The sequence below is a fragment of the Idiotropiscis lumnitzeri genome, chromosome 2 (assembly GCF_059441095.1).
Source record: "Idiotropiscis lumnitzeri isolate Australia: NSW breed Sydney's pygmy pipehorse chromosome 2, RoL_Ilum_1.0, whole genome shotgun sequence".
Lineage (NCBI taxonomy): Eukaryota > Metazoa > Chordata > Actinopteri > Syngnathiformes > Syngnathidae > Idiotropiscis > Idiotropiscis lumnitzeri.
In genome coordinates, this window is record NC_142392.1 from 31,778,525 (window position 1) to 31,804,118 (window position 25,594).

Sequence of the window (25,594 nt, forward strand, 5' to 3'; positions counted from 1 at the left end):
ACAAGTTGATCTCAGGCCAGGGAAAAAGGCACCACTAATTGAACATGCATATTGGGTGGACAATGATGCAAACATTGAGTGACACACGAGCAGATAGTCGTGTGTCAACAGGGGGAAGTATGATATGAAATTGTTCCCACATACAGACTTTTCAACAAAAAAAAAATTTTTTTTTGGACACTGTTATTTGTTTGGGTTGCAATATTGTTTGACTATGATTGATATGTTTTCAAAATGGATCAAGCTGTTTCCAACAACACATGCTGATGCTAAAAACGATTGGGAAAAGTGTTGTGTAATCAAATTATCCTGACATTTGGAATTTCAAGAAGTGATTTGAAGTGAAAATGATGCATTTTGTGAATGATGTTGTAACAAGTGGGACAGTTGTTAAAAAATGGACTCAAAGCGTCACTGTGCATACAGTCTGCAGGACTTGTGGAACGCACTAATGAAAAAAAAAAAAAAAAAAAAGGAGACAATGGCCAGACTGTGTTTCAATCACAGCAATGAGGACAATGCCAGCCGAAGGAAGGACACTATCCCCTATCGACTCTCAGGTTCATCAGAACCACCAACAAAAAACATGTTTGACCGAAAAAGATGCAAAAGACGCAAATACTGGTCAAGTGTTTTTCTGATTTACAGAGAATTCACGTCCGTGTGGGAGACCAACTCTTCTTCAAGGTGTTGAAACGACTTCGTTGGGGGGAAGTGAATGCTGAGATGGCCCTCGCCAGATGATGGCGGTGACCCCGACGCTGCAAAGGTCGCGGGGCGTGGCAGCTGGATCCACCAGTTGCAGTACAAACTTCACCGGTTTCCAGCGAAAGGCCTAGCAACGCGAATCCCTCCCCGAGTCACAATCTCGGACCACACGCACATCAGAACCACACCACCAGCCACAGATACGAATGTTGAAGCCACAGAATAAAAAGATTAGATATGGTTTGGAAATTAATGACGTACATAAAGAAATTTGAGACTTGATTGAAGAACATAATTGCATTTAAAGTTTTAAAAATGAAACAATTATTAATGTTATGACCACTATGAAGAATTTGAAAGACAATATATCGGGATAATTATGGTTTTCATTTTTGTTATGTGTAGACTGTTCATGTTGCATTATTTTTATAACAAAAATGATGATTAACTGCATGTTTGTTGCACAAAAATAACATTACAATCTGATTGATGTTGAGAATGACAAACTCGAACTGGACAATGACGAACTCGAACTGGACACTGAAACGTAAAATGAATATGGACTTGTCGCCCAAGCCCCTGCCCACACATACACCACACACGAAGATCCGGGAGGTAAGGACGGCTGTTCTCCTCCTACAGCGAGGCAAGGGGCCTGCATCGAGTCCCCCAGAGACAAGCTCTGCGTGGAGACAGTTTTGTTATTTTTCACTAGGCACATTGAAATGTATTTTTATATGTTTTATTCCCTGATGACTCATCTTAAAGCCGTATGGACATGATTTAAATCCGACAAACGGGGGAAATGTGAGAGTATGTAAATAGTTTGTGTATTTTTAATCATGTTTTTTTATACACTATTTGTATCAATGATAATTACACACACACTCACCGACACGCACATCATTGCTTCAGCACACATGCGCACAACTGCCACACCCACACGCTTGTATAAGTTTCACTTTCCATAAGTTTCGTTTTTCCTTGAATAAAGTCCAGAGGGATGGGCGAAGAAGTCAGTGAGAGTGCGGGAGAGTGAACTGGCAAGACGTCTGCTTCACTTCCTGGCTTCTCCTCCCATCGCGATGGAGAAAAGACAAAACCTTCCCTGGTTATTCCTCTGGTTCTCTGCATTTAATTCAGTCTAATGAAGGCGTCAGGACCTTTTTAAACCTGACAGTCAAACAAAGATGAGACATGCCTTTTCACTTTTTAATCTCGAGGTGGCCGGCCTGGAAAGCTCTCAGTTCCATCCACTGCCGGAAGTGCTTACACAGGCGCAAATGCCAGTCACTACAGACGATATGGTAACATCTCAAGACCTCCGTAAATGGCCGTATTTGTCAGGTATACAGGTACCGTCCATTCAAGCCAAGGTTGACCTGTTGATCGGGATCAATGCACCCAAGCTATTGGAGCCATGGGAAGTTATTAATAGTCAAGATAATGGTCCGTATGCTGTCAAAACTGCGCTCGGCTGGGTGGTTAATGGCCCATTGGATGGGAATAGTAGGATGGAAGCCTCTGTCGTATCTGTGAATAGAATTGGTGTCAGCAGGCTGGAGGAGCTGCTAATGAACCAGTATAATCATGATTTCTGCGAGAAGCTCATGGAAAGCCAGGAAATGTCAAGAGAAGACCAGCAGTCTCTCAATATAATGGAAACATCTGCCAAGTTACAGGATGGAAAGTATACTATAAACTTACCTTTCAAGAAGAAAGATGTCTTCTTGCCAAACAATTTTGCTGTGGCCCAACAACGGTTACAAGAACAAGTACCTGATGATCAAAGAGACCTTGATTCAGGAAGAGTTTGGGATATTCCCCATCATGGTGTCCATCATCCCAGAAAGGGAACACTGCGTGTCGTGTCTGACTACGGTGCCACGTTTAAAGGCTTGTCCCTGAATACGGAGCTGCTGCAAGGGTCCCTTCTCACAAGCACGTTGATGGGCGTCCTCATGAGGTTTAGACAACAGCCAACAGCCTTCATGGGAGACATTCAAGCTATGTTCCATCAAGTCTGTGTGCCAGAGGAGGATCGGGACTTTCTACGTTTTTTGTGGTGGCCTAATGGTGACACAACACAACAACCAGTCCCTTACAGAATGATGGTGCATTTATTTGGAGCCATCTCATCACCAAGTTGCGCAGCTTATGCTCTGAGAAGAATGGCTCAAGACAATCAGTCTAAGTGCCTACCGGTTGTTATAGAAGCTGTTCAACAGAACTTTTATGTTGATGATTGTATGAAGAGCACAGCCACTGTCACCGAAGCTATCCAGCTGATACAGGGCCTCATTGGTCTCTGTCAACAAGGAGGCTTTGCTTTGGAAAAGTGGATTTGCAACAGTCATGTTGTTTTGCAAGCCATCTCTGAGGAATGGAGAGCCAAAGAGCTGAAGATGTTGGATTTGGACCATGACAAGCTTCTAGGAGAAAGAGCGCTTGGTCTTCAGTGGTGTGTGGAGACGGATGCTTTCGTCTTTGGATCGGAAATAAAGCATCGGGCTCTGACCAGACGTGGGATGCTATCAGTCAACAGTTCTGTTTACGACCCATTGGGTTCCTGGCGCCAGTGACCCTTCAGGCCAAAATAATGCAACAGGAGCTGTGTAGAAGGGGCTGCAGTTAGGATGATCCTTTGCCACAAGACATTTTAAAGCGATGGAGAAGGTGGTTGGAGGACTTGGGCCAGCTAGCTACATTTAAAGTTGACCGGTGTATTAGACCAGCTGGGTTTGGAGCTGTAAAGCAGGCACAATTACATAATTTTTCTGACGCCAGCGAAGGAGGCTATGGAACTGTCACATATGTTCGTTTAGTGAGTGACGAAAACCAAATTCACATCTCTTTTCTCCTAGGTAGTGATTGGTCCAACGACACTGAGGAGTCGATGCGCGCGCCGAGCTTCCAGGGCAAACCCCGTGTCGGTGCGCGTACCGCTTTAAGAAAGTCACGTGACCACTGCCGGAATGGTGTCGACACAGCGGTCGCGCGCCAAACTGTGTTCATAAGGAAGCGCTTCTGTCAACAGGATGGACGCTCAAAACAAGCATCGAGTTATTGGCGCGTTACTTTGCATTAAATATCCGCAAGATGGCAGACGTCACTGTTGATGCGCACTCAGAGGTGCAGTGCTATATGTCAGCAGGACACGTTGCACGTACGGAAGACCCGCTCTTATACTGGAAGCCCAGGGAGGCAACGTTCCCTCACCTATTTCTATTAGCCACACAGGCGTTGTGCACACCGGCCTCTTCAGTGTCTTGTGAGAGGATCTTCTCAAAGGCGGGGGAAATTGCCTCAAAAAAAGAAATAGACTGAATAACAAAACGCTGGAGAAACTAATTTCTTTTTAATAAAAATCTTTAATTACAATGAGTCCATTGTCATTCACAACACTTTTACTTGGGCATTCAGACAGATGTTCACTTAATTTATCAACTGCGTCTCGAATATCAAAGATTTTTTGATGAAATTGCGTGTATGTAAAAATAATGTGAAAGCAAATGCCTAATCAGAATCAGAAATCCCTTTGTCATTGTGCTCAAGTGTGCAACGAGATTAGAGAGCTCACCTCTCCAGTGCAATACAACAATAATTCAGTTAAATATATAAATTAGATAAATGAGAGAATAATTAGTGTGATGGAAAGTAATACGAAATAGGATATATAAAAACACATCACGTCGCTAATCAATGGAATTGGATAAAATTAGTTTGACAGATCAGTGTCAGATGACCCTGTCAAATGTTTCCTGCAAGTCCACCAGGTGTCAGTATTCAGCAACACAGTGTCAACACAGTGTCAATACATTGTGTCACTGTGTCGAAACGATACAGGATACCTCATCTACCCATCACTATTGGTGAGAGTCATTGTTAATGATAGCGATTGTCAATGGTATCATGGCAACTCTCTTTGAAATGTGGCGATTGCTTATGGTATTGAGGCAAGGTGAATTGCCATGGGCTGAGTCAGTGCGAGCAGCCGAGCTATTGCTATGCTAAAAGCAGCTGAGCTAGCGCCTTGTAAGGCGGTGCGCCCAGTGTGTGTTTCAAAGACAGAAATAGCACCTTCAACAGGTGTTGCGCCCTTTGAAGCAGCGCGTCCTATGACTGCGAAAATATGGTAACTTAAAAATTAAAAGTAAAAAAATTACGATTAAGAATGTGCAAGCAAGAACTCAATCTGATCGAAATGTTGTGCTTTGACAAATGTTGAAAATAATTATATTTTCCAGGAGGTATTTATTTCTTTGTTGTTAATTCATTCAATTCTATACTTATTTCAATATTTGAGTATTATTTTTCTTTCAATATGTAGTATATTTTGTCTTTGAAGTGTGGGTCCTTGCTGCCTTCCGGACAGGCAGCCGAGGAAGGCTGGATTGGTGATGGAAAAGAACTGGTTCAAAAAAGATTTTATTCTCGTCACATGCTGATGTCAAAAGAAGTCTCCCCAAAATCATGTGCGTGTGTGTGCTCCGCACACGTGCGAGCCCCCTCTCAGACATTACCTTCTTACAAGGAATGCCCAAATAGGACATGAATATCTAATTTTCCCTTGTTGCATATGCATTCCCATCCCGCTAGTCTTCGGGATTTCCGTCCAAAAGTCCCCCAGAGGGAGAGCAGGTGCGTCTCCCCGTTGATACGACCAGTCTACTCGTGACCACCTCAAATTACTCTCACACCCTGGAAGGTCACTGACCTGGCGAGAGAATTGCCCCCACCATAAACAATGCTCAGGCCTATTTTCTCTCAGGGCAGTATCTGGTTACATCGGAACTTCAGAACCAAGACTGGTCACTTCTGTGAGCTCCAGTCCCTTCATAGTTTTATAAAGAGAATTACTTCCCATATCTATATTAGGCCATTTAAAAATACACGACTTTTTTTTCATTTATTTCAATTTATATTTAAGCTTGCTTATGTAATAATACAATATTTATTCAATTATTTTAATATGTAAAATTCTCAACAATTTAAACCTTTTTATTTCACACTTGAATATTTCTTAACAAATTTGTTCTTTTGAATATGTGTGCAATTTAAATTATTCCATCCATCCAGCCATTTTCTGCCACTCATCCAGGGTCGGGTTATTGAATTAATTTTTTTGTATTTTTTATAATTCAATATTTATTTCAAGATCAGGACTCTTCTCAATGAGTTCAATATTTATAAAATGTTTCTATATTTGTTATTAATTGAATTAAGTCTGTATGTGATTTCCAATTTTACATTTTAATATTTCCCTTTTCACTATAAAAATAATCCAATGTATAAAAAATATAATAAAGCATGAAAAAAAATATTTGGTATATTTTTCCGAAGTGAGATTCTGCTTAGCAACAAATGCCAAACGCTTGATGGAGCTCAACCTAGAAAGTGTATTTAGCCAGTCAGAAATTTATTCAGAAAGCGAAATATTAAATGTATGTGAGGGGATATTTGAAGAGTTTGAGTTATGTTCAATGGACCATACATATACGAGCCAGCCTAACACAGCGAGAAAACCAGCGCTGACTCCAGTCGCCATCAAGTTGCCAACTCCTGACATTCCAAGACCTTTGAGAGAAATTGAGATGATTTGCGTTTCTCTTTCTTGTTCTTTTTATAGTTCAACTTCTAGTTACGTTTTTCACCTTTTCACACAGCGTAATGAAAGCCAGTTGAGCAAGTGGAACGAGTGATTTAATTGATGATTGTAGAAGATACCGATTTCATAAGCACCGTTTCTTCTCACACCTTTTCCATTAGGTACGATTAAAAAGACAACTGAAAAGCATAACGTTAACAAATGTTGTTCCAGGCAAAGACAATTAATTTCATTAATAATGTTTGATATGAAAACAAAAAAAAGATCATCACTCAGACACGTTGCTTCTTCTGACACTGATCACATTGGCTTTGTGTCAATAAAAAAGCTTTGCAAAATTCAATTTATCATATTTTATTCAAAATCAAAATGTACATCTTACCACAAAGAGTCAGTTCCTTCAGTTTTTTGTTTTATTTTTTTAAGCTTCAAGGATCGCTGCTATTCTCACCAGCACAATTGTGTCTCGCAGCACCCTTTTTAGAAAAGAATTTTTTAGCACAAACGCTGCAACTGAATGGCTTTTCTCCACTGTGTGTTCTTGTGTAGCTTCGTAAATGCGACTTTTGAGAGAACCTCTTGGCACAAACTGAGCAGGAAAAAGGGTTTTCTCCACTGTGCATTCTTGTGTGGATTGTTAAATTTCTCTTTTGAGAGAAACTCTTGCCACAAACTGAACAGGAAAAAGGTTTTTCTCCACTGTGCGCTCTTGTGTGGATTGTTAAATTTCTCTTTTGAGAGAAACTCTTGCCACAAACTGAGCAGGAAAAAGGTTTTTCTCCACTGTGTGTTCTTGTGTGGGTTGTTAAATTTGTCTTTTGAGAGAAACTCTTGCCACAAACTGAGCAGGAAAAAGGTTTTTCTCCACTGTGTGTTCTTGTGTGTTCTGTTAAATTTCCCTTTTGAGAGAAGCATTTTCCACAAACTGAACAAGAAAAAGGTTTTTCTCCACTGTGTTTTCTTGTGTGTTCTGTTAAACTTGCCTTTTCAGAGAAGCATTTTCCACAAACTGAGCAGGAAAAAGGGTTTTCTCCACTGTGCATTTTTGTGTGACTTGTTAAATTTGACTTTTGAGAATAGCTTTTACCACAAACTGAGCAAGAAAAAGGGTTTTCACCACTGTGTGTTCTTGTGTGTGCTTTTAAACTTGGCTTTTGAGAGAAGCATTTTCCACAAACTGAGCAGGAAAAAGGTTTTTCTCCACTGTGCGCTCTTGTGTGGATTGTTAAATTTCTCTTTTGAGAGAAACTCTTGCCACAAACTGAGCAGGAAAAAGGTTTTTCTCCACTGTGTGTTCTTGTGTGGGTTGTTAAATTTGTCTTTTGAGAGAAACTCTTGCCACAAACTGAGCAGGAAAAAGGTTTTTCTCCACTGTGTGTTCTTGTGTGTTCTGTTAAATTTCCCTTTTGAGAGAAGCATTTTCCACAAACTGAACAAGAAAAAGGTTTTTCACCACTGTGTGTTTTTCTGTGTCCTTTTAAAGACAGCTTTGAAGTGAATGAGTCAGTGTGACGTGCCCTTTCACCTTTAGCTTGCCCATCATCATCATCATCATCATCGTCATGAGCGTCTGATAATGTGTCCTTATTATGTGCTTGTGATGGCCCCCAGTGGTCTTCATCACCTTCTGTTGTCACGTGATGACTTGAACGATTGCTTGGAGGCTCCGCCCCTCTCTTGTCCTCACTCTCATCCTTGTTTTCATCGTCAGTCTCTATACGGACAACGTTCACTGGTGACTTGTTGATCTCCTCCTCCTCCTCCTCCTTTTTGATGCGAGTCAGGTCTGGCACCTCTTTCACAGAACGGAGATATTTTTCACTGACGTCTGCAGGACACAAAAAGACAAACACACATTTGGTTTGATCATGTCAAAGCTCATGCAGCGACTTTGTCTTATATTGTTTCTACAGTGCGGCACGGTGGCCGACTGGTTAGCGCGATGGCCTCACAGTGAGAGACATCATCGGGCGTGGGTTCAATCCCGGCTCCGGCCATCCTGTGTGGAGTTTGCATGTCCTCCCCGTGCCTGCGTGGGTTTCCTCCGGGTACTCCGGTTTTCTCCCACATTCCAAAAACATGCATGGCAGGCCGATTGAACACTCTAAATTGCCCCTATAAAATCCTCGCTCTTCCTCTACGCCGTTCTACACTCGCAAGATGCAAACTACCAAAGCCACGTGTTCCGCCTCATCCGAGTGCACTCATAATTTACTCATGTGATAACTCAATTAATAGGCTCTCCTGGATTTAAAATTGATAATCTGGATTGCTGTAATATCGTTTTCCCAATTTATTTTAATTATTAAAACTACAATTAACATTTTCAATAACTGCACAGGATGATACATGCTGTTGTGAGTTGTGAGGGGCGCTTCCCAGCCGGGGCTGGGAAGCGGTGTGGGTGGACTCTAAAATCGCAGGCAAGGGAAAATAGGGTGGAGACAATATTTATTGTGGCCGGCAAAAAACAATTGACAGTCGATAGGCAAGGGGAGTTGCTATCAGAGACAATAGTGGAACTATACTTATAGACGCCGGGCGACGTGAACGAAAAACGCTGGGGGAACAACCTTCCCCCAGGAAAAGAAGAACGATTAACAAAAGGAGCTTGCAACGCAAGAAAACCGAAAACAAGAATGTCCTTCCTCCAACGGGTAAGGTTTAATCCAATCATCGAAAAACACAAAGCGAGCCGAAACGTAGCTGAAGACATAAACAAGGGAACAATAAGCACGATCAAGACACGGAGCAAAGGTTGGCAAAGACTATAGCAAAGGCACAAGGCGAGAGCAAGTTGGTCAATAATCCGACACGCTCACTCGCGTGTCGGAGGCTTAAATAGTCCACAATCAAGAGGTGATGGGTTGCAGCTGCGGAGTCTCGTAACGCGTCGCCGGGCAACGCGCCATTGACCACGCCCACTCTACTGCAACACAAGGCATGATCGTGACAGTGAGTAGGGTTTCATGGTTGATGATGAAAACAAGATTAATTTATGTTTATCAGATTATATGTTTATTTACATTTGTGGCGCACATTTTACAACCATAAACATTTTATTCTTAGAGAAAAAAAATTGTCACTTGCCCAAGTCAGGCAAGTAATTTGGCCACTCGGGCAAGGCAAATTTTAGTGGCACTTGCCCTATGGGCAAGCAGTTTTTAAAGTTAACCACGAACCCTGCATATATACACTTTACGCAAGTGTCCAAATTCACGCGGCCTCCGAGAACTAGCCTTATAATCGGTCCTCGTTTCCATGGAGTTTCCATGGAGACGGGCCCTGAGTGAAGGCCTACGAGAATGCAACCTTCGCAGCCTTAAAATCCTCGCTCGTCCTCTACGCCGTTCTACACTCGCAAGATGCAAACTACCAAAGCCACGTGTTCCGCCTCATCCGAGTGCACTTTCAGATGTAAGTATAAGTTATTTATATGTAATATTAAGACAGCACTCATGAGAAATATTGGGCAGCAATGTTTGGATAATTAGCTCCAGATTAAGATAATTTTATTAGTAGCGATATCGGCCAAATATAACTAAGGTAGCTCTAAGAACTATTGCATAGGAGGTACGGCTGAAACATTTGAATTGTCTTATTTCTGCATGTTAGCATTATTTTATTTAATCTTTTCCTTATGTTTTAGGGAGCAAGGAGATGACAGCGCTGATCAAGCTGTGCGGGGAGTACGACAGCCTCTTTACAGGGGCCAAGTTCTCCGCAGCCACAGCATGGAGGCAAAAATACAATTTCTATCGGGAAAAATATTTGACGGGTTATTGTCTTATTTATTTCCATCCATTTAAACTCAAAATATCAAGAAGAAAACGCATAAAAATGGTGAGACCCACGATAGCAATTTTATTCCATTCATCAGCCATTTGTGTTTGAATTAGATTTGCGCTAACACGCAGCTGTTTATCCTAGCACAGAATGTGCCCTGTATAAATTCCATGTACCTCCTGCAATATGCTCCCCAATTACTGATATTAATGAATAATATACGAATCACCCTCCACATTAACATGATAAAACGCACTGAAAAGGTCAAGAACTAATGTACTGAAGTACACAAATCTGCATGTTACCCATAACACCAGGATTTCTGACTAATATTTGCATCTTTTTTACCCATTTTTTCTTCCTTTATTTTTGCATGCATTTTTATTTATTTAATACAGGATCATCGTTGAAAAGCTCGAGCTGCAGGGCAAAGTGACGCCCCTGCAGGCAAAAAAAAAATGGGATAATTTAAAAATGAAGTATAAAGTATGGAAGTCCACATTTCTTTTTCTTGTGTGTGAAAATGAAGATATAATTGTTTTATCTTTTTGCTTCTTTTCATATAAAGGATTGCAAAAACCCAGGGACCGGCGAAGGGGTGGCAGGGAGAGCTACTGCCGATACTTGGCCCTGGTTCGAACTTATGGATGGAGTGCTCGGACAGAGTCCATCACCCCCCCTGTCCTAATTGCCTCCATCCCTGAGGAAAGACCAGGGCCAAGTCAGGCCATCCCTGAAGAACTCCCAGGGCCAAGTCGGGCCAGGGCGACGCAAGAGGAGGAGGAGGAGGAGGAGGAAGAAGAAGAAGTCGTAGAAGAAGAAGAAGAAGAGCGAGGCCAACAGCCGGAGCAACGACCGAGAGGGAGAAAGCGAAGGAGAGAGGATGAAATGATCAAACTATACAGACTTGACTAAGCAATGCGGAGACAGGAATTAGAGAGACAGAGGTTGGCAGAGGAGGGAAGGGCAACTGAGAGGAGGGAGTCTTTTGAAAGGTTTTTTACTTTGATGGAAAAGATGATAGATCAAAATAAAAAATGAGTGAAATATGCTTGGTGTTCAAGACAGAAATTTAGATAACATTCATTAAAAAGTAAACAAAAACCGGGGTACTTTCAAAACAGATGAACTAGTTCGTATCCCAGTCACATCTTGAGATCAGCTTCTTCAGACAAAAGTGAAAAAGCCCAGGTTTGTGAAAGACCAAAACATTTACAATAATATGAAGACTCCATGTCCATTTTGCTTACAAACTTAATTTATTGAAAAACTGGTGGACAAACAAGGCATAAATTAAGTACATTATAATTCACAGTAACTATTCACAGTAAATAAAAAGCATTCCCCAGTTCATAACTGTTGCAGGATAAACCTGAGTGTGTCAGTGCTGTTTTGCCAATTTTCGCCTGAGCAGGGACTCATTTGGAGCATGGATGGAATCCTTGTTCCAGGACCCATGACATGGATGGGGCACGAGCAAGAGTCCCGATCTTCCTCTCGTGACTTGAAGTGGGGCATCATACCGGTTGCAGTGTCCACTACATCATCCATTACGTGGGGGTTTGCAGGGATGGTTGGGGCAATAGATGGCTGCCATGTCACTCCAAAAGATGGGATAGATTTATTAACCATTCATTACATTGTATATTAATCTATTTTTCCATCTTCTCATATTTTGCCATGTTTGTGTGTCTGTGCTCTTTGATGATTCAGTTAAAGATTATTTTGTGCCAAAGGTGTGGTGCACCTCCAGGGTGCGGAAAAAGATGGCCCGGAATCTCACCTTCATCATTCCAAAGGCACGCTCAATAATAGAGCGTGCCTTGGAATGATGAATGTTGAAGCCCCGGGCCCCCACGCCCTGCACCGGCCGCTTGTAAGGAGTGATGAGGGGGAGTGGTCGCTGGAGGCACGGATACCCTCCATCTGCCAAGATGAAGTGCCCTGGAGGAGGATACAGCCCTCTTTGGTAAAGAGGGCTGTGCCGGAGGACCCTGGAGTCGTGGACTGATCCAGGCCAACCCAAGAATATGTCCAGAAAGCGACCCTGATGGTCACACACAGCTTGCATAATTATGCTGCTGAAAAGCTCGCGGTTCTTATAAGTCGTGACCATCAAGGTCACTTGGAGGCTTGATTCGGACATGACAACCATCTATTGCTCCAGCAACTTTTGCAAATGCATGGTGCCTCGCCAGCCCTGCAAATGCCTGGGTCACTGCCTGAAGGTCTCCTGCAGTGTTGGGGAAGTGGATGACTCTGTGGCGAAGAGCCACCACTTCCCCAGTGACCCGGTGGATGATGTAGTGGACGGTGGACCGCGGCATCCCAAATGCTCGTGCCTGCGTTAAATGAGTTTTTTTTTTCATAAAAACAGCGCCACCGCCCCCTTAACTGAAATTAACTTCAAGTATCACCGCTGTGGTGCCGTATATTATGGAAAAGTCTAAACAATACACCAAAATTTTGCCCTATCCTGGACTGGGTGTGTGTTATCTAGTCGCGCACCCAATGTGAATCATAAAACCTGCGAGGCACATGAGCAGGCTAAAGCGACAACTATATCTTAATCTGTTTTTGTGGACCCTAAATTACAATATCTTATATCTCCTTCCTTGTTGAGGAGAACCTCCGGGATGGGCGTGATGCGGCGCTTTTTGAAGCGTTCTCTGGCCTTCTGGTCACACAGGTCACATGTCACCTCAAACCTGTGGAGAGAACTGGAGGAGTGGCACTTGCAAGCGAGAAGGGGTGAATTACCTCCATTCTGACACTTTCAGTTTTGCATAAATTTTGTGTATTAACGTCAATCAATCATTCACTTGATGCTTGAATTTAATTAGTCCAATCTGTCTCCAATAGCAATTTGAAAATCAGTACTTGGGAGTGCAATAGGGATTCAGGTTGATCAGGCCTGTCCGTCCATTGCATCCTACGTGCTGTTAGGGCTTGCCGGTGCCCTCAATCAGGTTTCTTTCCTGAGGCCCGTCCCTTAAACATTCACTCAAACCACATAGACATGCAAACCCTTTTTCTTTCACACTTTCATTCACCAAAAATGTACTTTCCAATTCCACACAAAGACCCCTCCCTCGGCGCGTCCGCCTTGATTACACTGAGATTTGTGCTGGCAGAACCATAATTTTGCCTCAATTTAGCCAGCGTATGCCAAAGTTTACCACTGTGCGTTTGTGGATTTTCCCATTCAGTCCCCGCGATGTAGTTTCTCCTGTTCCTCCTGGACGTGGCTGACGATCCTGCACCTGTGACGTCAAACAGCTCATAGATGTGGACGTTAGCATTCTGGTATTTATGGAATGCTGTCTTGGCCCTTAAAAGTTGTCATGTCAGGGCTGGTGTCGCATAGTCATAAAACATCTGTCGTCCACCTTTGTTACATTTGATACACATCAGTTAATAAATCAGCTGCCGAACTATTTAATCCAACTTTATACTTGGCAAACCTCTCATCAATTGCGAGACATCTCCTGTTCTAAAGACTTTCTTTAAACATGATCAGAAAATGTTTCAATTAAAACCTGTCCCAAAAACCTAATCCTTTTGTGTCATGGTCCGTTTTGTCCTGTCATGTTTTTGTTTTGTGTTTGCCCAGCTGGAGTGGGGGCGTTTCCTTCCAGCGCTTGTTCCTGTTCATGTCGTCATGGCTGGAGAGATGCGCCCACCAGCCACGCACCTGTCACTCGTCAAGTCATTGATTACTGCACTATTTAAACACTCCACGCTGACTACTCAGCGTCGGAATATTCCTCTTGCTCATGCTCATGTCCCAAGTTGTGAATTCTAGACACCTCGTTATTGCATTCCGTGTAACTTGTTCCCGTTCATTGTTAGTGTTTCCGTTTTCTTTTATTGATTTTCTCGGTTGAGCTCGCTCATCAATTGGTTTTCCTTGCCCTTCTGTGGTAAGCGATTTTTGTTCATTTTGTTCCTTGCCTTTTGCAAGCCTTTTTCTAGTGATGGGTAGATGAGGCATCCTGTATCGTTTCGACACAGTGACACAATGTATTGACACTGTGTTGACACTGTGTTGCTGAATACTGACACCTGGTGGACTTGCAGGAAACATTTGACAGGGTCATCTGACACTGATCTGTCAAACTAACTTTATCCAATTCCATTGATTAGCGACGTGATGTGTTTTTATATATCCTATTTCGTATTACTTTCCATCGCACTAATTATTCTCTTATCTAATTTATATATTTAACTGAATTATTGTTGTATTGCACTGGAGAGGGGAGCTCTCTAATCTCGTTGCACACTTGAGCACAATGACAAAGGGATTTCTGATTCTGATTAGGCATTTCCTTTTACATTATTTTTACATACATGCAATTTAATAAAGAAAATCTTTGATATTTGAGACGCAGTTGATAAATTAAGTGAAAATCTGTCTGAATGCCCAAGTAAAAGTGTTGTGAATGACAATGGACTCATTGTAATTAAATATTTTTATTCCAAAAAATTTGTTTCTCCAGCGTTTTGTTATTCAGTCTATTTCTTTTTTTGAGGCAATTTCCCCCGCCTTTGAGAAAATCCTCTCACAAGGCACTGAAGAGGCCGGTGTGCACAACGCCTGTGTGGCTAATATAATTAGGTGAGGGAACGTTGCCTGCATGGACTTCCAGTATAAGAGCGGGTCTTCCGTACGTGCAACGTGTCCTGCTGACATATAGCGCTGCACCTCTGAGTGCGCATCAACAGTGACGTCTTCCATCTTGCGGATATTTAACGCAAAGTAATGCGCCAATAACTCGATGCTTGTTTTGAGCGTCCATCCTGTTGACAGATGCGCTTCCTTATGAACACAGTTTGGCGCGCGACCGCTGTGTCGACACGATTCTGGTAGTGGTCACGTGACTTTCTCAAAGCAGTACGCGCACCGACACGGGGTTTGCCCTGGAAGCTCGGCGCGCGCATCGACGCCTCGGTGTCCCTGGACCCATCACTACCTTTTTCGTTCCCGTCGCTATTCCCCTGGTGTCAGTTTTTCCACTCGCGTCTTTAGTTGCACTTTGTCGGTATTGCGTATGATTTTATATATATATAGTGTTCCTGTTTTTGTAAAAATAAATATCTTTGTTAAAATTAATCTCTCTGTGTCTGCGCTTGAAGAGTCCTGATCCTATTTTCCAGCTGTGATGGAAAATACCATAACAAAATATTCCGACCATGGACTCTGCGGACACAGAGAAGATTTACAAGGCTCTGGCCAGCCAAGGACGATTGGTGGGACAGCAGGAGACTGAGCTTGCGGACCCCCGCAACGCAGTTGGCCAGCTGGCCCACCGTTTTGAGAATTTCGATGCCCGCATAGGTAGCCTGCTGTCACGCACTGTCTCGGGTTCCGACCCGATTGCCTTTGCGACCGGAGCTCTCCCGCCCGGCTACCACAGTCGCGAGCCAAATTTACCTCACCCCTCCCATTATGGGGGGGAACCTGGCCTTTGTGGGGAGTTTATTCATTAATTTAGGTTAAATTTCGATCAAGAGCCCCTCACGAATGTTCATGACAGCACCAAGGTAGCATTTATGATGAGTCTCTTTGTAAATGCCCGATAAGGTGCATTGCTGTTGTTTTGTTTATGTGTGTGGATGGGAGGTCGTGGACCTGCAGTGCCACCTAGTGGCGTTTCCGTGTTTGTTTAAGGGGGTTCATTTCTTCTTCGTTTTGTCTATTTAACTTCCGGGTCACGACGTCACAAATCGTGTCCTGATACGTTACCGGTGGCGCGCTCAGTGTATCAACGTCTGCCCAGGCAAAGACAACAGTTTATTAGCGCCCTTGGAAAGCGTAACGAGGTATGACAATGCAATAAAATACAAAATTTACTAAAATGTGAATTACTTTATATACTACTGTTACAGTTTGTGTTTGTTTTTCTGCTTAATAGTTTTCACGGTGCAGTATATGTGACCATTGCTCAGCAATAAAAGTTTCTCGACACCAGTTGAAACTCTCCGCCATTATTTCAAGACCAAGGGGCCGCTACAGTGAAAACTCGACGCAACACAAAGCCTTGCCATCCCTGGTGAAGAGTTAATCACCATCAACCAAAGACACCCATCAACCCGGTACCAACCAGTCTACACTGCCATGAATCAGCTCTCATAACCTGGCAAGAATTCAAATGGACATGCAAATTTAGCAGATTTGAACTTTCCTGATAATAACTTGCTGTTGTAAGGTAAATGTTGTGAACTAATTCACAACTGCTCATGTTTCTAAAATTGGTGATGAGTTCAAGGTACATGTGCTTTTGCATAATTAATGTTACACCTCTTCATCTCTTTCCGTTAATCTGCACACCCTTTATTTCTGACATCCTGCTTGTATGCTAAGAATCCTTTGGGTTGTGCATTATTTGTTAATGCTTGATGTAAATGTTACTCTGTAGTAAGGTGTAACTACAGCTTAAATGTGTTAATTCAGGCATAGCACAATCAAAGGCTACTTGACTTAGAGCAGACGAACAAACAAACAGTATGTCGCTTCCAGCAGAGGGTGCAGTCAGTCCTACCGACACACAGCTCAGATCCAGCTCTCGCGAAAGAAAGTTAACAGAGAAAGGCCAAGAGATGAATGAACAAGGTACTAAAAAACGTGAGAAGGCTTTTAACAAGGCCTTTGATCATTGGAAGCTGGCCGCAAAGGAGACAAGGACAAAACTAAAAACCCTCTGTTCATCGGAAGACCTTCTCATCTTCAAGCAACACATTCAAGCAAAGCATAATGATGTAAGCCAGCAGTATGAACCCATCCTACGTAATTGTAACACTACGCCCGAGATTGTCAAAAAAATGGATGCCTGCGTGATGCTAACAGGGGAAATATGTGATCTTCTTACGAAACGTCTCGAGACTGTTAACCAAGAATTTAATGACCAGCTTGAGAAGGAAAGGGTGAGAGAAATATTAAGCAAAGATGAGTATGGATCTATTTTTGGCCACACCCAAACCGAAACAATCGTCTCAGAGTCATCAGGCTGCTCGAACAACTCCAGCTCAACAGCTACTCACAGCAGTAGAGCAGACGCACAAGCAGAGCTTCTTGCAAAGGTAGAGCAAGCGAAGGCGATGAAAGAAATTCAAGCACAACAAGCACATCTCCACAAGCTAGAGTGTGAATGGAAACTTAAAGAGGCAAAGATGTTTTCAGAAATGAAACAAAAGGAGGTGGAAATGCAACAACAGTTGGAACAAGAGAGAGCAAAATTGCAGCAGTTGCAAACAGAAAAGGATGTAGCTATAGCAGCAGCTCGTATGAAAGCATATGACAGTTTCGGAGGTTTTGAGAAACACGAAGAGTTTCATGACCAAACTTACCCCGCTTACTATGGAACAGAAACTAAACCTCAATTGAATCCAGATGCTGTGTCATTCCATCCTCATCAAGCAGCTCCCCCTGAAATCTCAATAACTCGGGAATCTGGCAGCCTAGCCCAAGCAATCGCAAGTTCAATAAGCATGAGTCGCTTGCCAACACCTGAACCAACTGTGTTCAGTGGTGACCCTTTAAGGTTTACAGAGTGGAAGATGTCATTCATTGCTCTTATTGATAGGAAACCCCTCCCACCGAGTGAAAAAATGTTTTATTTAAAAAATTATCTCACAGGAGAGGCGCTCACAGCTGTAGAAAGTTTCTTTTATCGAGATTCAGAGAATGCATACAAAGGAGCCTGGAAAGTCTTACAGGACAGATATGGGAACCCATTCATCATACAAAGGGCTTTCCGAGATAAGCTTGCGAGATGGCCAAAGATCGGTGCTAACAATTCACAAGCACTACGGGAGTTTGCAGACTTCCTCCAAGGCTGCACAGAGGCAATCCCACATGTTAAAGGACTAGCTATTCTTAATGATTGCGAAGAAAACCACAAGTTGCTCCAAAAATTACCAGAATGGATTGTGCGCAGGTGGAGTCGAATAGTTGTCGCAGAACTTGACACCTCTGGAGACTATCCAGATCTCGCATGCTTCACTGAGTTCCTGAACACAGAAGCACGGATTGCTTGTAACCCCATTGCTTCTCCGTTGTTGATAAATTTCAAATCTACAGAAGAAAAATCGCAGAAGAAAGCCAGCGCTCTAAACACAAATATACAAGTAAGTACATATGCTCAAGAGAATCAAGAAGCAAACAGCACTAAAGCAAAGCCGCCCTGCACAGTCTGTGATAGTGAAGAGCATGGGATCGCAAAATGTCCCGTCTTTGCAGCAAAAAGTGGCGAAGAAAAAAGGGCAGTCATTTATGAAAATCACCTCTGCTTTGGATGCTTAAGAAAAGGTCACATTACCAAAGATTGTAAGAAACGGCATACTTGTAAGATATGCAGTCGTCGTCACCCTACCTGTTTGCACGAAGACAGAAACCAAAGACCTGTGGAAGCAATAAGCAATAACTCCACTTCCGCAAATGAACCTCTGAACCAGGAATTGCACAATGTTGTGTCTCATACATCAACACGACATGCTTCTGCCACCTCGAGTATTGTCCCCGTCTTTGTATCTTCAGTACTAGAACCACACAGAGAAGTTCTCACATATGCAATACTGGACACACAGAGTGACTCAACGTTTGTTTTAAGGGATGTACTGGACAAACTGAAGGTGGATGCACGACCAATAAAATTGAAACTTAGTACTATGACAGCTATTGACACAATCATACCAAGCAAAAACGTCCAAGGTCTTCAAGTTAGAGGACTGCACTCCAAGAATCACATCTCACTGCAAAAGGCTTACAGCCGAGACTTCATCCCAGTGGATAAGTCCTATGTACCAACACAAGAAACAGCATTATTGTGGCCTCATCTCAGACACTTGGCAGATAAGCTACCACCACTTCAAGACTGTGATGTGGGACTCCTGATTGGACATGACTGTCCATCTGCACTAGCTCCTCTTGAAGTTGTTATTGGTGACAAAATGCAACCGTATGCACAGAGATCAGAACTAGGATGGAGTATTGTTGGCTCATCAAACCCCCACCTAGACAGACAAGGAAGTCAAAGTTTTGTGCATCGGCTGACAGTAAAGGAAATCCCAAGTCCATCAACTACAGATGTTCTGAAGGCTCTCGAATCAGACTTCATCGACAGAAATTCTGAAGATAAATATGTTTCGCAGGATGATGTCTATTTCATACAGTTCCTCAGTGATCGCATCACACAAAAGAAAGACGGACATTATGAGTTTCCCCTTCCTTTCAAAGGTAACGGTCCACCGAACCTACCAAACAATAAGAGACTAGCTACAATTCGACTACAGTGTCTTAAGAAGAAGTTAAAGGCCAATAAACAATATTGTGATCAATACGTCAAATCAATGGAAGAAACTATTAACAAAGGTGAAGCGGAGCCTGCCCCGGCAGCATCTGAGGGAGAGAGTGAGTGGTACCTTCCGCACCATGGCGTCTTTCATCCCCGAAAACCGGACAAATTAAGAGTCGTATTTGATTGTTCAGCCAAATTCCATGGTATTTCTTTAAACGACACGCTGTTAACCGGCCCTGACTTAATTAATCCCTTGGTAGGTGTCCTTTGTCGTTTCAGGAAGGAAGCAGTAGCAATCATATGCGATATCGAAAGAATGTTCTATCAGTTCTCTGTTACTCCTGAATCACGAAATTATTTGAAATTTCTCTGGTGGAAAGGTGGAGATTTGGAGAAGGAACCACAGGAGTACAGGATGACAGTTCATCTCTTCGGAGCCTCCTCCTCTCCAGGATGCGCCAACTTTGGTTTGAAACATCTGGCACGACAACACAAATCCCTCTTTCCACTAGCTTCGACATTTGTGGAGAAAGGTTTTTACGTTGATGACGGTTTAGTCAGCGTTCCATCAGTCGCAGAAGCCAAGAAACTGATCATTGAGTCACAAGAATTGTGCAGTAGAGGAGGCCTGCGCCTTTGTAAATTCAACTCGAATAAGGAAGCAGCCCTCACGTTCTTAAATTCTTCGGAAAGAGCAGCAACCATCGAACCCCTTGGATTAGATCCATCCCCTTCAGAGCGTGCACTCGGAATTCAATGGTGCATTAAAACGGACGCTTTCTGCTTCAATATTAGTTTGCAAGATCAGCCTTCAACCCGACGCGGTTGCCTGTCCATCATTGCCTCTCTCTATGATCCGCTTGGATTCATCGCACCATTCAGTCTGAAGGGAAAGCTTATCCTTCAAGAACTTTGTCACAGAGGCATCGGATGGGACGATCCTCTCCCAGAAGATGTTACCCCACGGTGGGAGGGGTGGTTAAATGGTTTTCACAAGTTGAAAGAAATTTCAATTCCACGGTGTTACCATCCATGTGACCTGCATAACATTGTGAAAGTAGAGTTGCACCATTTTTCGGATGCCAGCTGCGTCGGTTACGGTGCATGTTCTTACCTAAGGTACACAAACGACAAGAATGATGTACACTGCAGTCTTGTGTTTGCAAAGGCAAGGGTTGCCCCATCAAAGGTGACAAGTATTCCTAGGCTAGAACTTGCCGCAGCAGTGGTTTCTACAAAAATCAGTGCCATGTTAAAATGTGAGCTTGACATGAAAATTGATGCAGAGGTATTTTGGACAGATTCTCAAGTCGTGCTTGGATACATTAACAACGATGCTCGTAGGTTCCACATATTTGTTGCGAATCGAGTGCAAGTGATAAGGGATAACGCTGATCCCAGTCAGTGGCATTATGTGGATACTGCTGAAAATCCTGCTGATCATGCATCTCGAGGTCTTTGTGCCTCAGATATACATTCAACAAACTGGCTGCGAGGGCCGAAGTTTCTCTGGGAGCGTGAATTGCATCTAACGGCCAGCAGCCCACCAGAATTGCTTGTTGGCGATCCAGAGGTGAAGATTATTCAAGTACTTGCAACTGAAACGAAGAACTATAGTGACATCCTCAGACGTCTGGATCAGTTTTCTTCTTGGACAATGATTCTTAAGGTAGTTGCAAGAATCAAGAGACTAGGATCTAAGCAGAAACTGCACAGCGAACATGTGACGGTTGATGAGCGTGAAAGGGCTGCAAAAGGATTGATTAAGATTGTTCAGCAACAAGCCTTTGCCTCTGAGATCAAGATACTTCAGGATGGACAATATCTTCCAAACACAAACACTCTTTTCAGTCTCAACCCCATCTGGTCTGACGAACTTCTCTGTGTTGGTGGAAGATTAAAAGGCTCCTCGCTCTGTCACAAAGTCAAGCACCCAGTCATCTTACCAGCTAACAGCCACGTTGTCAAGCTGATTGTGTCCCATTTCCATGCTAAAACATGCCATCAGGGTCGGAGCCAGACGCTAAATGAGCTTCGGGCAAACGGATTCTGGGTAATTGGAGGAGGCAAGCTGGTTTCCAAGCTAATACATGCCTGCGTGTTATGTAGGAAACTTAGGCGGCCAACAGAGACCCAACAAATGGCAGAACTACCTAAAGAACGAGTTGAAGCCTCAGCACCATTCACGTACAGCGGCATGGACTGTTTTGGTCCTTTCATTGTGAAGAAAGCCCGGAAGGAACACAAAAGATACGGCTTGATTTTCACATGTTTGTACTCGAGGGCTGTTCATATCGAAATGCTTGAAGATTTGTCAACAGACTCTTTCATCAACTCATTGAGATGCTTCATTAGTCTTAGGGGAACTGTTCGACAACTCCACTGTGACCAAGGTTCTAATTTTGTAGGTGCCAGAAACGAACTCAAGGAAGGGCTGAAACAATGTGACGCTAAGCTGCTGGAAATCTTCCTGGCTGAGAAGCAGTGTGAGTTTGTGTTTAATGCCCCCTCTGCCAGTCATGCAGGTGGTGTCTGGGAACGCCAGATCAGGACTGTCAGGAATGTGTTGGACAGCACCTTTGCACAATGCCCAGGTCGACTTGATGATCCCTCCCTCCGAACACTATTTTATGAGGCCATGGCTATTGTGAACAGCCGCCCATTGTCAGTAGACGGAATTAATGATCCAAATGCACTTGAACCAATAACACCGAATCACCTCATTATGATGAAATCCAAAGTAGCTCTTCCTCCCCCTGGGATGTTTGTTAAGGAAGACCTGTATGCCAATAAGAGATGGAGAAGAGTCCAATATCTTATCGAACAGTTCTGGAGCCGCTGGAAAAAGGAATACTTGATGAACATATCGACAAGACAGAAATGGCACTCACCTCGTCGCAACCTCCGAGTAGATGACATTGTCATTGTTAAGGATGATAACCTCCCAAGGAATCTGTGGCAACTTGGACGAGTGATTGAGACGGTTCAAAGTAGTGATGGCTTGGTGCGTCGCGTTAAATTGCAAGTTGGAGAGCGAAAATCTCAAAAGCAAACAGACCCTTCTTTTAGACCTTCAATTATTGAGAGACCTATCCAAAAATTAGTGCTTCTTTTAGGTGACTAAATGAGACATTTTGTTTGTTGGTTCGTCTGTTCGATAACCCACACACATAGTTAACCAGACAGGTTTAATAGATGTAAGAAAATCCTGTACAACTCATTCACGCTTTGTATATTGTTCATTCATTGTATTAGGATTTGGTGGGAGTGTAAATGCCCGATAAGGTGCATTGCTGTTGTTTTGTTTATGTGTGTGGATGGGAGGTCGTGGACCTGCAGTGCCACCTAGTGGCGTTTCCGTGTTTGTTTAAGGGGGTTCATTTCTTCTTCGTTTTGTCTATTTAACTTCCGGGTCACGACGTCACAAATCGTGTCCTGATACGTTACCGGTGGCGCGCTCAGTGTATCAACGTCTGCCCAGGCAAAGACAACAGTTTATTAGCGCCCTTGGAAAGCGTAACGAGGTATGACAATGCAATAAAATACAAAATTTACTAAAATGTGAATTACTTTATATACTACTGTTACAGTTTGTGTTTGTTTTTCTGCTTAATAGTTTTCACGGTGCAGTATATGTGACCATTGCTCAGCAATAAAAGTTTCTCGACACCAGTTGAAACTCTCCGCCATTATTTCAAGACCAAGGGGCCGCTACACAATCCTTCACTATTAATTACATAACGCCTACAATAAAGCATAACTTTAACTCTATTGATGAAAGTAAAGTTTAATTTAGGCTATTAAGTAACTCAGTGTTGGGCCTTCAATGCCTTCTCTGCTGGCCAAACATAATCAATAAAAAAAAAATATCATAATCGTCGCATTGATGTAATATTATAGCTGAGCGTTGTATTTTTAGGTGAGGGTTTTGAATCCAATCGGAATTCCGCTCGCTCGTGTTGCCAGGCAGGTTTCACAATACGGGGAGCGGGCATTATGCATTCCGAGGCCTTAAGATGCAATTGTGCGAGCATCTCTTCTGTCAAAGTCAATGAGCTTTCATATTTGTTCGACGGTTGCGATAGCCAATCAGATCACGAGTTGGTTACAGTGAGCCTTTTCGCTGGCCTTATGCTGAGGGTGATGAACGCGTTTTGTGATTGGATACTCACTCGTGAGGGGGCAGCGTTCTGCCGAATCAACACACCAAAAAGTCGTAACTGGCAACCGTTCGAAAATCTGAAATATATTCTTGCTTTTTTTTAAACCACAATGGCCGAAGGAGGGATAAGCGTGGATTTAATTGCAGATACACTTGCAAGGACATTTTCAAGTCGGACCTTTCAAGAGAAGCTATATCGTCCAACACTCACTCAGTGGTGCGTAAGTGTGTTTCTGGATATTATTTGTCCAGCCGTGGTGTCATAAATGATGGTATTTTGATGGGGATTTATTCAAGTAGAACAAAGTAGGAATTCCCCGAAGGCTAAGGTGTGAAATGCACTGAAGTAACTTAAAAAGTAAAAGTAAAAAAAAAAAAAAATTACGACTGTTTAAGAATGTGCAAGAAAGAAAAATGTTGACAAATGTTGCAAATAATGATATTTTCCAGGAGGTATTTATTTCTTTGTTGTTTATTCATTCAATTCTATACTTATTTCAATATTTGAGTATTATTTTTCTTTCAATATGTAGTATATTTTGTCTTTGAAGTGTGGGTCCTTGCTGCCTTCCGGAGAGGCAGCCGAGCAAGGCTGGATTGGTGATGGAAAAGAACCAAAGAAAGAAGAAAGATTTTATTCTCGTCACATGCTGATGTCAAAAGAAGTCTCCCCAAAAACGTGTGAGCCCCCTCTCAGACATTCCCTTCTTATACGGAATGCCCAAATAGGACATGAATATCTAATTTTCCCTTGTTGCATATGCATTCCCATCCCGCTAGTCTTTGGGATTTCCCTCCAAAAGTCCCCCAGAGGGAGAGCAGGTGCGTCTCCCCGTTGATATGACCAGTCTACTCGTGACCACCTTAAATTACTCTCATACCCTGGAAGGTCACTGACCTGGCGAGAGAATTGCCCCCACCATAAACAATGCTCAGGCCTATTTTCTCTCAGGGCAGTATCTGGTTACATCGGAACTTCAGAACCAAGACTGGTCACTTCTGTGAGCTCCAGTCCCTTCATAGTTCCATAAAGAGAATTACTTCCCATATCTAAATTAGGCCATTTAAAAATACACAACTTATTTTTTCATTTATTTCAATGTATATTTAAGCTTGCTTATGTAATACTACAATATTTATTCAATTATTTTAATATGTGAAATTATATAAATATTAATTTAAACCTTTTTATTTCACACTTGAATATTTCTTAACATATTTGTTCATTTGAATATGTATGCAATTTAAATTATTCCATCCATCCAGCCATTTTCTGCCGCTCATCCGGGGTCGGGTTATTGAATTAATTTTTTAGTATTTTTTTATAATTCAATATTTATTTCAAGATCAGGACTCTTCTCAATGAGTTCAATATTTATAAAATGTTTCTATATTTGTTATTAATTGAATTAAGTCTGTATGTGATTTCCAATTTTACATTTTAATATTTCCCTATTTCACTATATAAATAATCCAATCTATAAAAAATATAATAAAGCATGAAAAAAAATATTTGGTATATTTTTCCGAAGTGAGATTCTGCTTAGCAACAAATGCCAAACGCTTGATGGAGCTCAACCTAGAAAGTGTATTTAGCCAGTCAGAAATTTATTCAGAAAGCGAAATATTAAATGTATGTGAGGGGATATTTGAAGAGTTTGAGTTATGTTCAATGGACCATTCATATACGAGCCAGCCAAACACAGCGAGAAAACCAGCGCTGACTCCAGTCGCCATCAGGTTGCCAACTCCTGACATTCCAAAACCTTTGAGAGAAACTGAGACTGCTTGCGTTTCTCTTTCTTGTTCTTTTTATAGTTCAACTTCTAGTTACGTTTTTCACCTTTTCACAAAGCGTAATGAAGGCCAGTTGAGCAAGTGGAACACGTGATTTTATTGATGACTGTGGAAGGCAACGATTTCATAAGCACAGTTTCTTCTCACACCTTTTCCATTAAGTACGGCTAAAAAGACAACTGAAAAGCATAATGTGAACAAATGTTCCAGGCAAAGGCAATTAATTTCATTAACAAT

At 42.5% G+C, this 25,594-nt stretch overlaps 2 protein-coding genes and 1 long non-coding RNA gene across 3 annotated transcripts in view; 2 read left to right on the top strand and 1 right to left on the bottom strand.

The window, feature by feature from the left end:
- LOC148342311 (uncharacterized) overlaps nt 1-25,594 on the bottom strand; it is a 230,972-nt gene that overhangs the window by 163,734 nt on the left and 41,644 nt on the right. The gene's annotated exons all lie outside the window — the stretch shown is intronic.
- LOC148342315 (uncharacterized) lies at nt 15,683-16,374 on the top strand. The gene is made up of 2 exons (XR_015842310.1): nt 15,683-15,925; nt 16,018-16,374. It is a non-coding gene; the product is annotated as an uncharacterized LOC148342315 (long non-coding RNA).
- Nucleotides 21,424-23,110, top strand: LOC148342316 (uncharacterized). The gene is made up of 2 exons (XM_088288365.1): nt 21,424-22,922; nt 23,015-23,110. The coding sequence occupies exon 1, from the start codon at nt 21,539-21,541 to the stop codon at nt 22,520-22,522; it is 984 nt and encodes a 327-aa protein (XP_088144491.1). The 5' UTR covers nt 21,424-21,538; the 3' UTR covers nt 22,523-22,922; nt 23,015-23,110.

Coding starts and splice junctions, on each gene's coding strand:
- LOC148342316 (XM_088288365.1), top strand. CDS start 21,539: ATGGCAGAACTACCTAAAGAACGAGTTGAAGCCTCAGCACCATTCACG.